The sequence below is a fragment of the Struthio camelus genome, chromosome 12 (assembly GCF_040807025.1).
Source record: "Struthio camelus isolate bStrCam1 chromosome 12, bStrCam1.hap1, whole genome shotgun sequence".
Classification (NCBI taxonomy): domain Eukaryota; kingdom Metazoa; phylum Chordata; class Aves; order Struthioniformes; family Struthionidae; genus Struthio; species Struthio camelus.
The window spans coordinates 23,545,796-23,562,830 of record NC_090953.1 but is presented as its reverse complement, the minus strand read 5'-3'; the positions used below and the strand labels follow the sequence as shown (position 1 = coordinate 23,562,830).

The 17,035-nt window shown below is 45.3% G+C and overlaps 1 protein-coding gene across 4 annotated transcripts in view; it reads left to right on the top strand.

The window, feature by feature from the left end:
- ARID3B (AT-rich interaction domain 3B) overlaps window positions 1-17,035 on the top strand; it is a 43,932-nt gene that overhangs the window by 10,020 nt on the left and 16,877 nt on the right. For all 4 annotated transcript variants that reach the window (XM_068958184.1, XM_068958185.1, XM_009682647.2 and 1 more), the window contains 2 exons: window positions 5,884-5,955; window positions 7,474-7,546. In XM_068958184.1, coding sequence (XP_068814285.1) covers window positions 5,884-5,955; window positions 7,474-7,546 — 145 coding nt within the window. The remainder of the gene's footprint in view (window positions 1-5,883; window positions 5,956-7,473; window positions 7,547-17,035) is intronic.

Genomic DNA, 17,035 nt, shown 5'->3' with positions numbered 1-17,035 from the left:
TTTTCAACCTTAGGTATGTGTGGCTTCATGCACATACCTGGTGACTGAAGACTTGCACAGCTTCCAGCGTCTGCACGCAAAATCAGAGGTTTGTACGTGTTTGTAGCTGATGTGCCCAATTTGCAAATATACCTGTGCGTATGCACAGAACGCATTTGTCCTTAGCCAACCTTGAAGTAGCCTGACCTGTCCGTTCAAAATGCTCTGGAGAAACAGTACCCCTTGGACTTGTGTCCTACCGGCTTTGGCACCTCTGGGTTGTATGGTACTAGACTTAGTGGTTTTAGGCTGGTTTCACAGAGAGGTGAGCATGTGAGGTGGTGATGTCCACGGGGATGTGGGTCTCTGTTTCTTCTCTTTTGCAAACAATCCAAGAGTTAATTGGAGATAGCATCAGCCGAGTTTGACACAAGCGGAGGGACTTCAAAGGTGTACAAAGCGAAGTCTCGCCCAAATTGGGAGGTAAATAGGAAAGAGCACCCGAACCCCTCGTCTGTCCCTGCCCTGCTGGGATAAGAGAGCAGCTGATGCAGCAGCTTCTATTAGACATCAGAGAATTCCCCCACATCTTCGTCTCAAGACAACTCCATAGCGTTCATAAAGGATTTGTTAGATCGCAGTGACCATGCTGTATCTGGAGTCAGGTAGCTAAGGAGCAGTTTCTTTGCTCATTTATATCCTGGGCAAGATATGGCTTATTTTAGCATTGGTTCAGGTGCTAAATTTATCTTTAGGAAGAGTTGCAGCTTGTCTGCTTCAGTGCCAATTTACAGATATTCTAGCGAACACGAGACTGAAGATGGAAAGCTTGAACGTGTTGCGCTCTTATATTTTCTCACTTCAGGATAAATCTGAGAATTTCTCCTCCCACAGCCATACAGCCCTGAACAAATCTTCTTGTCACTTGCGTTTTAGTTAATTCCTCTGAGCGTTTGTGAATAGGAGTCATTCACGAAGAGTCTTGCGTTCGCTTAAAGATGTGTAGGTGGATTCTTGTTTTGCAAAGAACTGTGTTAATGCTTCAGTCACTAGGTTATGGGAGCACATAAAAGAGACTCTGTAAAAACAGGTAATTAATCTGTTAATTTCGGTCCATTCTCTTTCTTGCTCTTCCCTCCCCTCCTCCCTGCCATTCCTGAAATCACTAAAACGTTTTCAAAACCCATCTTTGAAGTGGTAGATAATGAGCTGAGCTCTGTTAGTAAGAGTGGGAAGGGTTTATTCCAATTTCAGCAAAGTTTTACCATGCAACGTGCATGCAGTAATTATAACTTGGTTCTTCATGCTTGAGAACTTACAGCTCAGGGCAGCAGTCGTGATCTTATCAGCATTTTGTAGTACAACAGTTTTCTTTATAATAGCATCTGTTTCACTTCCTAAGGCTTAACTCTACCCACAAAAGGAATTTCGGTGGATTCTGTGATAATCCTGAAATTGCTGCCCTCGTACCTTTCCATTGACTCGGTGCTTTCAGTTAACCCATGGGGTAGAGGAGGGGCTTTCTTTTTCACCGCAACGTTTAGCCTAGCGCCTTAGTGGATATTTCAGCAGATTTCAGTCGGCCTGAAATCTTTATCAAAACTCCAGGCCTGCAGCAAAGAGGTGGGTGCAGAACAAGCTTGAATTTCAGGGCCAGAAGTCGTCCCCTTTTCTTTTACCTATGAAAACTTCAGCGGGTTCTCTCCAGTTTAGCGTCTGTCCTTTGAGTACAGCTTTGTAGTGTGATAAAACCTGCTCAGGTTTTAGCTGAGTCCCTCTCAAACAGCCCTATGAAACCGGGGTGGGGGAGAAGGAAACGGCTTGTAAAAGGGACTAGAGCTGTTATGGTATTGGTAAGAAATTGGAAATGTTCGTACCTACTGCCACCATGATCTGTGCAACCATAATGGGAGAAGGAAACACTGAGATGTTTCTTTGGTTGCCTTGAAAGTTCACCTTTGTTTAGAAGTTTTGATCCTTTGGAAAACTAGTTTTTTTTTCTCGAGTTTCTGGGCATGACAGACATTTGAGGTGGTGATATATGAGTGGTAACTGTCCTACAGACACGAATTTGGGCTACTCGTTTGTAAGGTTTTGTCCCGAAAAGAACAGATTGGGAGAGGCAGGGAAGTGTTTGTCATTCCCTCGTCCATCTCCTTGAAAACTCTTTGTTTTTTGACGAAAGGGTTAACCTCTAGCTTTTGAATGTGGGATTGGAAACCAAAATTGCTCTGGACATCTGAGCTTCCCTCTAATAAGATATTCCAGGTGGTTAGGGAGTAATCCTAAAATAGCTCCAGATATAATTGCTTCTAAAGTCAGGCCTACAGCCTCTCGGGAGGCGCTTTGATGGTTTCCGAGGTGTGTCGAGAGCGCGCGGCGAGGCTCCCGGGCTCCGGAGCTGGCCTGCAAACACAGGGATCCCTTACCAAATTCTCTGCCTTCCTGCTAACGCTTGGCATCGGAGCATCGAGCTGAGACAGTGCTGCTTCTGGTGGCTTTTTCTGAAAGAAACTTCAGCTCGGTTCTGGCCTGCGGTAATGCAAGAGCTGTGGAAGCGGCTGTTTGTCAAACACCAGTAAATTCCCTTGATACAAAGCGGTGGAGGGAGAGGCAGGTTTCTCCCCAGAGAATGACCTGCCTCTCTGAACAGTGTTTTTTTTTTTTTTTTCCTTCCTGCTACTATTGCCTGACTTATACAAAGGTCTCTTAATGACTTGTGAGGATATATTGATTTCTCAGGTTCCTGCTGTTGGTGCAGAGGAGGGCTTCTCAGCGCAGGGGAACTTTGTTTTCCTAGGAGGGCTGGAAAGGAAGTTTGCTATCAAAGCTGCCTCTGAGCTCTGTTGCTCTGTAAAAAGCCTTCAGCGTTGCGTGGAGGACCTCTGCAAGGCTCTGTACTGATTTAGCGGTTCCAGTTGTGCTGGAATCGCTGGCAGTAGTGTGGGGATAGCTGTCATGTGAGATCCACTGAAGTTTCAGAGATTGTGTCGACTGTAGATCTAGGGCCATGTTGCAGGACTGTTCTAAGAGCCGTCAACGTTTGGTGTCTTTGGCTGTAGTCTTGGCACGGACCCAGGGGTTTTGGTGTGCAGAATAGTCAGGCTCTCAGGATGAAAGCCGAGGCCAGGGAAAGTGTCTGTCAGTGCTTGCGCTCTGCTCCCTGCGTAAATGAGGCTTTATTCCCCGACTGCTGAGCTGACGTTTTACGCTAGCCCGAGACTTCACTAACTCTGCTATCAAAACCAAAAAATTGCTCTCTGTCTTCATGTCTCTGCTGTGCAGTGAGAAGCAGTGCTGGTGGCAGGCAGTGGAGAGGCCTGAAAACATTTCTAGCCTGTAATAAAAGGAGCAGAGCCTGTGGTAGAACTTCTTTTGGCCTGGTGGCTGCAGAGGTTCACCGGGCATAGTCACAGATGTGCTTTCAAAGCAGGTGGAATGACTGAAGGTGTTATCCCTCGTCTGCCAGAGACCACAGCCCATACGGGGCCGCTGGAATGGGTCGGCGGGAAGGCAGCTGAGTTGTTTCAACGCGCCCTTGCTGATGATTTACGCCAGAGCGCTGGGCTGGATGAGGTGTGGTCTCCTTATCTATCTCCTTATGGCTTTACTGTGGGGCCACCTTTCCTGCTCCTTCAAGAGGAAACATTAATACTACCTGCTGTCTCGGTCGCCTAAGATCACTTGTCGTCATGCCAGGGGACGTCGATCTCTGCCAGCTCTTTGGACGCGTAGGGAAGCCCTGTGATGAAGGTCAGCTAGCTTCTATCTCCTTTTGCCTAGTTAGATGTGGGGGAAGCATTACTTTTGCGCTCTTGAACATCTCAAGATGTAGATATGGAAAGCAGTGCACGTACGTTCTGCTTGTTATTCAGTGTACCAAACTTTAACGATCCTTTGATTTATTTCTAACTACAGTTTTCCTTCAAAGGAAACAAGAAAAATAACTTTTGAAGAACCTTGAAGTCTGTGGACAGTTTTGTTCCCTGAATTTTTTATCAAGTTCAAACCCACGAGCAATAGAGAATTGCTCTCTTGTTTAAGCCTCCTTTTCCTCCCTGCCCGTGTCCCCCCATCTATAAGAATAAAGCTCTAAGCGTGACCAAAGTTCCTTGTGAATGCAAGTGTTCTGCTTCTTGGAGTACCCAGTTTAGTTTTTGATGCCATGAGCGGGGTTTTGCCACTTGAATTTGCAACTAAGTGTAAACTTCACAAGAAAAGAAAAACCTTCTCCTTCTAAAAATCATGTTGCCTTAGATTATCAAATTGAGGATGCAAAGTAATTGTTGCCTTCTGAAGAGATTAGCTGGTATATTTTATTCTGACTCTTCACATATGTTTGTTGATCTGAGCTAACTGGCTTCCTATCAGTGAGGTTTTAGGAGCAGCTGGATGTTACCATAATTAGCAAAAAAAAAAAAAAAACCTGTGTTTTTAATCTCTGGTGGCAAAGGACACCCAGATTGAATCCTCCTGTGAACAAAACTGGTCTTCAGATCTCTTCCTAGAGAGGGCTGGGAATTGATCTGCTGTAATAAACAGCTGACATAACAGAAGTGGCAATAATCCCCCATTAAATATCTTTCAGTTGATGGGACTCACTGGATAATTGACTTTCCAGCAGGAATTACTGGCTCAAACGAAATCAGCAGGCATTAAGGCAGCTCACTGCTGCGTTTCTTAAAGGGGGAAATGTAGCGTTGGCTGGCCTTGACAAGAGCTATTCGTCTTTTTAATTCAATGTGTTTGTCACAACCAGATGACTCCAAGATTTCAGTTATTGGACCACATCTCTAATTAACCTGTATTTTCCTGTTGAAATCTCTTTCAGTCTTCAGTGCATTTCTGCCTATTTTAGGATGCTGAGTTTGTAAACAGGACAGAGGACAGACAAAGCACCTTGCCAGGTGGAACTGGCTACTCTCTTTGCATGGGTGGCTCTGGAGCACTGGCTGTAGAGCTAAGGCTCTGTGGACGTCGTGGTTTAAAGATGCCTGAATAGTGTCCAGGATCATCCTTCTGTTCTCAGTGCTGCCCGATTTGCTGGTTTCCAGTCCCGGTGATGGTTTACCACGCAGAATAGGCCTCACTAGAGCAGTCCTCTTAATGCTGAAGAAAAACAAATCCTGATCCAGCCAGGCTGAGCTTTCCATTTCTGTATGGAGAATCCAGATTCAGTAGCTTTCAGGATTTAGGGGTACCGGGTTGGCAAAAAGTGTTCCAGTTGCATCTCTCCCTATTTCTGTATTCTAGTTTGTAGACAAGTAAGGGGAGGGCAGACGGGCATTTCCAAAAGTGAAGTGGAACAGTTCTGTGTCAGCCGGGTAACAGGAAGGAACGACAGCCCTATGTGAGCAGGGAGATGTGGATAACACCCGCCCCGTCACCAGCAGCTCTTAGGATGTGTACTTGGTAAAAAGGTGAACGTGGAGAGCAACAGTCGTGCCCCTTTAGTTAGGTGTTGATCCTTGCTACAGCAAAGCACCTGCTGCAGGGGCGTTAGCATGCTTGTGTTTAGCAGAAGGAAGAAGATGGCTGTTAAACGTGTTGAGAATTTTCCGTTAGAATGTTCCTTTTCCATAGTGTAAGACAACTTTTTTGCATCTGTGCTTCTGTGGGAAAGATCTTAGAGTTGAGAAACATCCCCTACCCTCAGTATTCACCTGGAAGACCAAATGACGTTTTTCAGTTTGAGCTGAGTGTCAGAGATTCCAGGAGCGCGTGTTGTAAATAAAACACAGGTGTCCCTCCTCTTTCTCGTCTTTTTGGTCTAAGCCAGTAGCTGTCTTCCTTTGCATGTGTTTGTGCCCATAAACGCACATTTGCAAGCTTTTTGGAATTGTCCCCCAAGCCTTTCCCTGGCAATCCTTCTGCCCGTTCATCTGTCTCTTTCTCTTCCCCTAGAACGGCAGCGTGACCTGGAGTGATGAAGGTGATGGATGCCGAGGAAGAGAAATTTCACGAGACTTTGCCAAGGTCAGCCTGGTCAGGTTTTGGAGAAGGCGGGGGGGGTGACTTTGGGGGTATTCCTTCACTGGTCTGTGACTGAGAGCATCTGCTGAGCCCTCACTATTCTTCTGTACTGAGGGAATGTGTGAGAAAGCTGCTCTGAAGGTATCTCGCAGCCCTCTGGCTATAAACCTGCAAAGTTGGGTTATTTTGTTGCTTTTGATTCCTGGAATGCGGCTTGCACTAAGACTTCATAACCACTATAATTATGACATTTAAAATTTTGGTCGATACTTTCCTTGGCTGGCGGAACAGGATTTCATTTCTTGAAACTGGTGAGCATTGTGGTAAAAGATCTGAATGTGGCAGCAATGTGTCACAGTAGCCAGAGGAATTCATTTTAAACTAAGCTGGCCATTTCTGAAAGGGTGTAGCTAATTGCTCTGCAAATACCGTGGTGCGTTTTCTTCCCCAGAGCTTAGTGTGTAAGAAAGTGTAGAGCTGCATAGGAAATGGTCCCAATAAGCCCCTCTTCTTTTTGACATCTAGATGAGTGCCAAGTAACTAGCTGCGTCTCTTGAGAGAGGCTGAAATATGTTTGTCCAGTGATAGGTTTATGCCCTCTTCCTCTGCCTTGTTTTATACCTCCCTGTATCTCAGTGAGAGACTGACTTCAACCCTTTCAGCCGGTCACTTTAAGGCTTCATAGGATTCTTGATAGGTGAAAATTAGATTTGCTGTTCAAGAGCTAGTTGTAAGAGATGATAGTCTCGTGCCTGCCCCTTCTGAAATGCCAGCAGATAACGCTAGCATACAGTATCTCTTTTTGGGGATAAACTTCCTATGAAACTGTTGGAAATGCTGGATTTTTGAAGCATTTTTACAAAATTGGTTCCAGCAAATTGGTTCCAGGGTGATTCTTCATATTTGTATTGCATTGCTGCTTTCTGGCTTATTTTAGAGGACCCTTTCCCATTAGGCATTAGTTGTCACAGGAAAGCTCTATCCTTTCATCTCCTCCTTCAAGGGACTTGGAGTTTGTCACTTATGTGACAAACCCTGAAGGAGGGAACAGTGAGGTTCGGAGCAGTTGAAGAGATATTTACCTCCCTGGAGCCTCAAAGTATGGACCACTGATCTTCCCTGAATCACTGTTGCATACCTTTTGGTTGTGTCATCTTTCTTTTCTGACTTCTTTCAGCTTATCTTAATAGTTTTCCTCCCCTTTGCTCTCAAATGGTTTCAAACTCTGCTTTGCAGCAGGCTTGAACCCTCTTTCCTTCAGAACGCCAAGCTGTACTGTACCTGCCTGAGTTACGGAGAGGCTGAGCAAGACAAACCCTAAAAGAGGGTCCTGAGACTATTGCTTCAGCCTTGTCCACTGATGAGGTCAGAAGTCCATCTTTGTTTTGCCTCCTTACTGGTTGCCTTTCGTATCCCCCCAGTACAAACACCAGGTGACTCTTGTTAGAATAAAGTAATAGTATTAATTTCTTCCATCTGTCTCAATGTGGATTGTACCTTCGTTTTTATTTTTCCCCCCAGCTCTATGAACTGGATAGTGACCCTGAACGGAAAGAGTTCCTGGATGATCTCTTCATCTTTATGCAGAAGAGAGGTGAGTGAGCTCTCATATGAATTTGATACAGTAAAATTGGACCCTGGAATCCTGCCACAGTCTGAATTCTTCCTCCTGAGCTGGAAAGCATGAATCCAGCACTTGAACTTGCAGATTAGGTAGGAGAGCAACAGTAAGACTTGAGATAATTGCCTTGGGAGATAAGGAGCTCACTAAGGAAGAACTCTCCTGCCCTCTTATTTAATGTCATAGGCGCTGTTTCTCTGTCCTGGCTCTTACCCACTGCAGAAGTTGTCCATGCACTGCAGACCCCAAAAAGCGTGGTTCCCCAAGGATTTGTGCCACAAGGCTAACTGTCCATGTGGATTCTCTTCAGAATAAGCTGTTCAGGTGGCATGATCGCTTGTCTTCTCATGTTCTATTTTAATGGCCTGCGGAAGCTGAGTGTGAATGCCCCTGCAGACAATCTGTGTAGAATAAGAGCACACAATCTGGGGACTGGGAAAATAGACACAAAAATGTGTTTTCCTGTTGATTCACAGAGTGTCAGCTTTGTGTTTAGTATAATTTTCTGTAACTGAGTGCATGGGGGGCACAGTTTGAAGTTCTTCCTTATGGTATCAGCTACTTGTATTTCTTCTCATTACAGTGATGGTGATGTATATGTGAAGTAGCTCAGCTGGAGTATCACAAAAGTCTCTTTCTGTCCCATAGATAATGAAGTTTGGTTCCCTCCTTATAAAGTACATATAATAAAATTGTACAAATATGTGGTATCATGTAAAATATAAATATTCTGAAGCGGAAATCAGCTCTGCTTTATTTTTATGGTTTTATTTTAAATTGTCTGAATGATTTCAAACCCTCTGCTGGTTGAAATGCCCAGTGGCTATCAGTATGTGTGTCAGTGGCACACGTACTGAACAGATGTGGCACTTCTGTGTAAAGGAACAGAGCTGAATCTCGGACTGAGAAAAGACTGTTTGTCGGGAGTTCCAAATACGGATTTTTGCCGTTGGGAATTCCTATATGAGAGTTAGTACCGATCGTGATGCACGCATCTCTGCAGGTGGCTGGTCATCTCTCTCTGATCGTTTCTGGCAAATCCTTTACGGTGCTCTTTTTCTTTTACCTCTCTCAACATGCCAGGTGAATCAGACTCTTCCAGCAACGAGATTCTTCGGTCAAAAAATACTAAATTGTACTATGGTCCTTTTCATTGTTTCCATAAAATCTGCTGAGTTCTGAGGGGCAAGTGTGTAAAGCAGATATGTAAAGGGCCCTTTGCTCCTTCATGGCATAACATTCTCTGAGAGCATACTGGACCCAACAAGACAGGTTGTGTGTATTTGGAGTGGGGGCCCTCTTAGTGTCACCAGCAAGATTATGCCCCTGAGAATCTAATAAAGCATATTGATGCAGCATCTCAGTCGCTTCGGTCTGATTGTCGGGTTGCAACTGGAGTTGGTGTTTTGACTCCTCAGTATTTTATCTCTGGATGTGTCCCCTCCTATGAATGACTAAATCACGAGCAGATGGAGGACTATCCAAAACAGGAAATCCAGACACAGCGATTGCTGCTGTTCATATTCCTGTCCTTTCCTGGCATGGCTAGAGCTGAGAGCCGACCTCTGTAAATTTTCACTGTCCGGCAGCGTGCAGTTCTGTTTCCAAGGCAGTGAAAAACTTGAACCAGATTTCAGTGATTTTTGGCTTTCGTGGGCAGAGGCTTAACCCGACTTAATTAGTTTACTTACAAATGTTAACTTGAGCTCACTTGTTAACGTGAGGGCTGGGATGACTAACGTACAAGACAATAATCCTGAGGATGTGATTGACAGCAATAGAAACCACAAGGTACCCAGAGAGAAACCTGCGTAATGCTTTGGTTTCTCCTTCCTATTACCTTTTAATTATTTATGATTTACACATTCCCAGTGCAGAGGCTGAGCTGGTCACCAGCTGCTTGCTGTACGAGTTTAGCTATTAATCAACTGGGCATTTCCAAGTGTATTTGTTTTCTGGAGACTCCCTTGTTTTCTAGAGAGTGGAAAACAAAATGTAAGAGTCACGTCACCTGTGGGAGATTGCAAGGCACGTGGCAGTTGAGAGCTTGTTTAATTTTTAGCACTCTCAAAAGAAATAGGCAGAAGGACTTTATGGAGTTGAGCTTCTTGAGGTTGATGTGAAAACTGAATAGCATGGATTGGACTGAGAGAGGCAGCTCCACTCTTCTGTCTGTGATCTGAACTGTTATGTCTTAGCAAAAAAAAAAAAAAATTATTTTGGTTCAGGGCCTGGTTTTGCAGAAGCTGAACTTGTTCAGTTCTTTCCCATGTCTGCTCTCCTCACTGCTGTCTACAGCAGGACTATATTTTTCTGGTGAGCAGGTGGACTTGCCCCCCCCCCCTTTTTTTTTCTTTCCCCAATATTCTGGTATGTTCAAAAATCTGGGGACAAATACAGCCCAGTTATAAGATACTATTCAGACTTAAATTTCTTCCCCCCCCCCCCCCCACTTTATGTGCCAAGCAAGCATCCTAAAACAAACAAGGCTGAACGGCTGCCTTGTTCTGTGAAAGAGTCCCTCAAAGATGGATAAAACTGAGGCTTCATTGCACCTGAGAGCAAAGTGCTGTGTTTCTTAGCTTGTACGTGTGAAGAGCTGGTTAATTTGCACCTTGTGTCTGAAGGGAATGGAAAGCAGCTCTGCTAATAGATGTTGCTGGTGTAAAGACAGGGATTTTGCCGTCGTCCAGTAGAGTCCAGAGAAGCGCTGGCCCTTGTTTGGCGCTGATGGAGCGCACAGTCAGGTTGCTAACTAACACTGAACCTAAAAATCTAATGTGAAAGATAAATGACAGATTTCACAGGAGCTACCCAATACTTTGAGGGATGAAAAGATTTGGCTGTTGGTGCCGCTGTTTGGAATGTACCTCGAAATGTGAACCCATGAAACGGGCTTAATGCAGATCAAATGTGCAGGTCTCATCTGCCTCTGAGCACAGCAGGTTGTCGCTGAATGACCACAGCTGCAAGTGATAAAATGGCCCTTCGGTAGCAATAATGATGGAAGAGGGAGATGAGAGGAAAGCTGTAACTCTTCCTTTGTTGGATGTTTTATTCCCTGTATGTGTTTAGGTGAATGAGTCCCACCATGACTGTGATTGAAGGGGCAGATGGGGAGAGGAGGGGAGACCAGCTGATAAGAGCAGCCAGGGTGCGGGACTAACTTTGAACCAACCCACCAACAGGACCAACCTGCTGATGCAGCTCCAGGGAAAGATATTAAGTTGCCCCTTTCTCAGCTCTTCTGCAATCTCAGATTGAAAGCTGTCTTTCTTCAAACTGCGTGGGGATGACCAACTTCAGCAGTGGGTTTCCTCCTTCTCTGTGGTTGTTGAGCGTCTTATGACAAATTGAATCTTGGTGTTTGGAGGTCTGGCTTCTCAGAAGCTATATTAGTCTCCTGCTGCGTGAGGAGCCACTCTTTAGATGATGGGCCAGTTGGTGGTTCAGGGTGTTTTTAAGGGCATGAACCTAAGACCCTGCTGCTAGTGCGCTGTTGTGGTGGGTTGCACTGCTCACAGCAGAGCTGCGTTTCTGGCATTGGGGGCTGGACTTGATCTGTGTGCCGCTGGGATCACTGCAGGCACGAGCGATACTGTGCCTTCCAGCGCTCTCGTGGTATCTCTGCTGGCTTTGAGCGCTGAGGTACGAGCAGATCTCCCAGTGCCGCTGCTGTCGCACCAACAGAGACTGTGCAAATCTGTCTAACTGTTGAGCGCCAGCGGACAAACTTCCACCGGATATGTAGAGGTGTGCCTCAGTCCCTCTGCGTTACTTCCGAATTTAAAGTGAATTGGCAAAGAGGGTTTTCAAGAGCCACGGCTAGAGCGTTAATGTGCTGTATGCCTTATAGTAACTGAGGGTAGCCTTGTGTTCCCCCATCTTTTATGCTCAAGACTATCGAAAACAATTTTGCCATAGAAATGTGTGCGGTATGAAATGCTTTGCACATCTCTGCGTTTTCATAGCAAGATTGGCTTTTCATGCCTTTATGGGCTTTCAATCACTGGCATGTTAAATATTTTGAGGTGAGATTCTGAAGTCTTTTTTTCTTGTACCAGAGCCCTCCAAGAGAAGTGTTTATGCTTTGTACTGCAGAGGGCTTGACAGCTTGCATGCCAAACAGCCAAACGGGCAGGTATGTCTTCCTCAGACCAGGCTCAGTATTGGAGATGGTGACATCTTCCACTTCTTTTCAGGCCTTTCTTACCCTGTGAATATAACCTGAAGCTAAATTTTAGCTCTGTCTTTTTTTTTTTTATGTGATAACAAAGGTATAGGTATGATGAGCAGCAGAAAAATGTAGACATTGGCCCTGTAGGATGTACTAGATAGCATAGCTAGACTGCTTTTTGCCTCTAGATAGTGACGATCTGTTGGTGGCATGACTTTTCTTCACCGCAGCTTAGGCAGCCACCAGTAATGGAGCTGACTGTATTCCCCTAGTGCCTGTCAGGAGAGCACCGGACTAGTGGGACAGTTTCATCCTCTGGAATGATCAGCAGTGTTCATGCAAGAAATCCTTCGTGAGAAAAGATTTGATGAGGAGGAGCTCTAACTGCATGCTCTGGTGTGTTAGGAAAGGCTCCCTTTCCAGGGAAGCAGTTTTGTTCATTTTAAGTACTGCCTTTGTGAAGACCTCATAAAACGTCTCCAATTGTACAGCTCTACTAATTTTGTTCAAGGTTTCTGTGTGACCTTGATTTTCCCAGATGGCTTGACCATTCTGGGTTTTTTTTAATGTGTATATACATAGAAGGGGCTTTGTAAGTCTGACCGTGTGGTTTTAATGTTTTCCTGCTGTTGTATGCTCTGTCTGCACATTTTAGATATGGAAATACAACAAATCCAGAGTATTGACAAAAGCATTTACTGGTGGATTCTTTTATCTGTAGGCAAAGTGGTGTTTATTAAGTGTTTGTCCAGGGAATACTCTTCGTTCTTCCACTGCTTCAGTTTTGCGGGTTTCTTCTTTTGATCCTCTGGAGATATTTTTGAATCTGAATTAAGCATGGTAGTTTTCTAAACGAGACATCAGTAGACATACATTCTCAGCATCCTTTGTTCACTCCACCTGCTTAACGCTGAGCAGCAACAAATGTTCCCCGAAATAGCAGAAGACGTTCTGCAATGGAAAATTCTCACTCCGTGCACTGCACCAAACCCAGTTCCAGCGTTTCCTGTGTGAAAGATTCCTCAGCAGAGGCCTGTTTTGGATGATCCAAAATAACCATGCAAAATTCTCTTCCGCATTAGACCCCTGGATCCGTACATAGCTAAACCTCTGACTTTTGTGCCTCGTTTAAAGAATGGGTGAAACATTTTAGGACACATTTTTGTATTTTGAGTAAGAGTGACTTTTCCTTATGCTTTAGGGGGGAACTGGTGTTCTGGTTTAATTTCTACTGTATTCTTTTTGTAAATGGTGTGAGCCTTTCAGAGCAGGGGACAGAGAATGCCTTACCCTGTGTACTTTACACTTTTAAATGTTGCTAGGATAAAAACACAGAGGTGCAAAGTAAAGTGCTTGTAACTGAGACCTCCAAACAACTTGAATTTAGATCCTCAGAGCATAATTGCATCGATAGCCCTGTATCCAGTGTGGGGGTCGCTGTAGCACCCAGAGGACCTTTGCAGGGGACGTCTTGCTCATTGAACTTAGCTGCCAGGTGACTAGAAGTCTTCACCTGGTATGTGGGTTGATATTTTGAGGGTAGAGGGTTAACTTGGCCAAACTGGGGGTAACTTACACAGAAGTATTAAAAGGCCGGTCCTTCTTATAAGAAGCAAATTTCCTCCCCTTCTTTTTCAATTTCAAAATGTTCATTCCAAACATGGAGAGACCAGAGGCTTTTTTTCTAATTGTGAAAATGTCCGTTTGGAAAGTTGTAAAAAAAAAAAAAAAAATCCTTTCTGGGTAAATTTCTAGTGCAAGTAATTCTCAACTCAAATAATTAACATGCCTGGGTTTTAAGCAGCTGAAAAATGGGATTTTAGAGAGAGTATTGCATATTGTAAGCTCCAATTGTGGTTAACGGGAAAATAGTATTAAGAATTTACTTGGTTCTGGGCTACAGAAGGTTTGTTTTAAGTTTAGCCAGCATGAAGAATGTGTGAGCAGCTTGCATGTTTTGTTATGAGCTGAGTTGGCAATGGAAAGGGCACAAAATAATTTGGGTCTGTTTGGCTCTTGTCACTTTGCATGAATCTTTATGTAGCTTATTAATGTGATGCCAGTGTACTCTGCTGAATCCCTGGCTCTCCTTCCAGGGGACAGAGAACTGGGTGATCAAGTCAAAGGTTTTTTTCCACCCACCCCTTGAAGATTGAGATGTTAAGTTGTAACATGTTTCTCCAGCATCTCAAAGACTGGATATTTGTTTCAAATCCTATTCTTCCAAAGCTCTTCCTCATATCAGTACTTCCTCTGTGCTGTGGTCTCAGTCTTCCCCCCCCTGAATTTGACAGCATGTTTTTCAGATGATGAATGAACTGCTCTTGAGCAACAGAGACAGTTCAACACTGTGAAGAGATGACCCTGTAGATATCCAGATGGATGGAACTATCCAGAGGTGGAACTGGCATGAAGGACTCCAATTTTTGCTGACTTTATGCAGCCTGCCCAAACTATCTTTATCTTCCCCAGCTGGCCCTGATTCGCTGTTTCTTCCTGTATTTGTACCTCATCTTTGGCTAGAGAAGAAGAGTTTGTCTGTTCAGTTCAAAGGTCATATGTGTGGAAACCTCACCACCAGCAACATGGCTGTTCAACATCTGGTGAAGAAATCTGTAATAGTGACTATATTGGACCCAGCTGTGTCAGTAGCCGCTAAGCGGCTGTAGTTGAGCTTGGTGCAAGTGAGTAAATCTCCATGGGATCTCGATTTCTGGCACGGAGAGGCACCCCAGGCGGGAAGGTCAATGCGGCTGGAGCCTTGGCTGATATGGCTGGGGCACTGGTCACTGCGAGAGCCTCCGTGTGGATGCCCGTTAGGCTGCCTCCGGTTCAGCAGCTGAAATCTGATAAGGGGTTGCTGTCAGGCTCACTTATTGAGGAGGGAAGCAGAAACCGATGGTGTTTCGAGGGGTGCAGATAAGAAGGGGGCCTCTTGTCAAATAGAGCATGATTAATTACCCTCTCTCCTGGCTCCCGCTTTGATAGGAGTGCCTAATGGTCTGCAGGCTTGCCGATCAGGTGGTGACATTCCCACTGGGAGGTGAGAATGCCCGCTGTGGAAGTGCCGGGAGTGCAGGGAGAGATTAGATCAGCCGTGGCACGGGCAGAGAGGAAGTGGGGAGAGGTTGTTTCCCTTCTGTCCACCATTGCTTTTTATTGTAACGCTGAATGAATCCTCAGGACAGATTCAAAACAAAATGACAAACAAAAACTTGGCATGAAACCAGCTAGGATTTGTCCTTGGAGAGGAATTTTAGCAAAGTGGGAGCTGAGGCAGTTTAGGACTGAGGTTGTTTTGCTTGTATCCTATATTGCTGGTTATCTGGTGAACTGAATTTTACCTCTCTTTAGCCATCGGAGTGTGGAGAGAGAATTCATACCAAGCAGTTACTCCCCTATTCTCCCCTCAAAGGAACATGAAGAACTCTTCAAGATTTGATTCAAAATTACTTTTTTAATATATTTTTTTAAATCATTGTGGACTTTCCGTGGTCTCCTGGGGAAAGCCTACTGCTTTTAACGGCCTAGTGTTGTCTTCTCCTTCCCTCTGGACAAGTTTGCTGGAGACTGGAAGCTGGAAACTGCAGCTCTTTCCTTATCTGTACAGGTTGTTGCTAAAAATGTCCCTCTGTGTCTCTTCACCTCTACCTCCAAGGCGTGCTTGATTACGCTCTGAATGTTACTCAGCAAAATACCTGTTTGGGAATCTCACCCCCTCTTTGTTTCTTCCCTAGAAATGGACGTTTCTGAAACGAAATTTGATGGGAGGGGGAAGTGACTTGGAAAATACAGCTTCAGGCTGGTTATAATCAACTGCTCTTTGTCTCTTGCACGCAGGACAAGTCATGGCTCACGCTGCTTCATGTTGGGGAACTCCCTACAGTGGGCATGGCTCAGCATGAGGCAAGAAAGTCTCATGGCAGGGGATCTGCGTTAGGGAGGACTCAAACCCCAGCAAAAACCCTACAAAATGAGGAGACTCATTCTGTTAAAAGCTTAGTGGGGTGTACTTTCCGAATTTGGCTAAGATAGGGTGAGGAGCAGAAAGAAAAGCACTGCGGGCAGTGTGCTCAGGTAGGGTGAGGAAGACTTCAGCCCAAAGTACAGGTCCGTTTCGACAGATAGGAAGGCTCCACAGCAGTGAGCAGTGGCTATCGTCGGAAAGGAGCAGGGGAGCAAAGCTCAGATAACTTCACTGCTCAGCCAGCACCTCTTTCTCAGGCGTTGTTTCATTGCCAACAGATGTAAAAATAGTCATTCAAAGATTATCTGGGGTTCACATCTTGCTCAGTTTCTTCTTAAAAAGCTCCTGAAGGGTAAAAATCATACAGTTGCTTTATCTGCCTCTCTGGTGTAGGAGACATAGGGGACATTCAAGCCTATCCACATGAGCCCTTTAGACTTCTATTATGTCTCCTTGCAACAGAAGAGGCTTTTGAAAGGGGTGAAACAGCTTGGCAGAAGGGGCTGCTTATTTCCCTTGAAGGACAGCTATGTTTATAGCTACAGTCAGACTTCCTCCAGGGAAACTCTTTATTCCACAAGTCTGAACTGTACTTACAGCTGTCTTCCCCTTCAGAAAGCTGCTTAGCCCATGGGCTACGGGATGATTTCTCCTCCTCCTCCTTCCAGTGTCATACTGGGGCTTTTTGTCCTCTTCGCAGCCCTTCCAGTTAGCAAAGGGGGAGGTAGGTTCTCTGGAGTCAGCAGCCTCTTACCCCTGGGCTGTGCTCTCCCGGCCTTGGGTCTTCAGGAGCAGGAGGCTGCCTGCTGCTCCGTTTGCCCCGTGGTTAACGCAACAGAAAGGCACAGCGCATATACCTGTCCCAGAGCTTGTGGATCAGTTATGCAGCGACCCTTTTCCAGTGGAGACAGCCTCCTTGCCCCTTTTGTGTGTGTGTGTGTGTGTGTGTGATGCCTTCAAGGAGAGGTGGCCAGGGCTTGCGTGGCTGGGGCTCTACTAAGAGGAAGAAAAATTGTTTACCAAGAAGACAAGGAGGAGAGGAGCCAGTCGTCTTCCTCACCCTCTCCTTTGGGCTGGGCAAGGCTTCCAACTTTCTGTAAGTGTGGTACGTACAGCATTTCCGTGAGCTGGCAGAGTGGAGAGAGGCAAGCTTGAGAGTACAGTAAAATGAGTTTGCCATCAAAAGGCAACAAGTCTTATGCTGTGCCCCCGGCTGCTGACCTTTCCCTCTGGAATTCTCCCCTCTGACCTGCGGATCATTAATCCTGATGCTGCCAGATGACAGTAATCCATCATGGCCCCTGACAAGCCTTGCAGC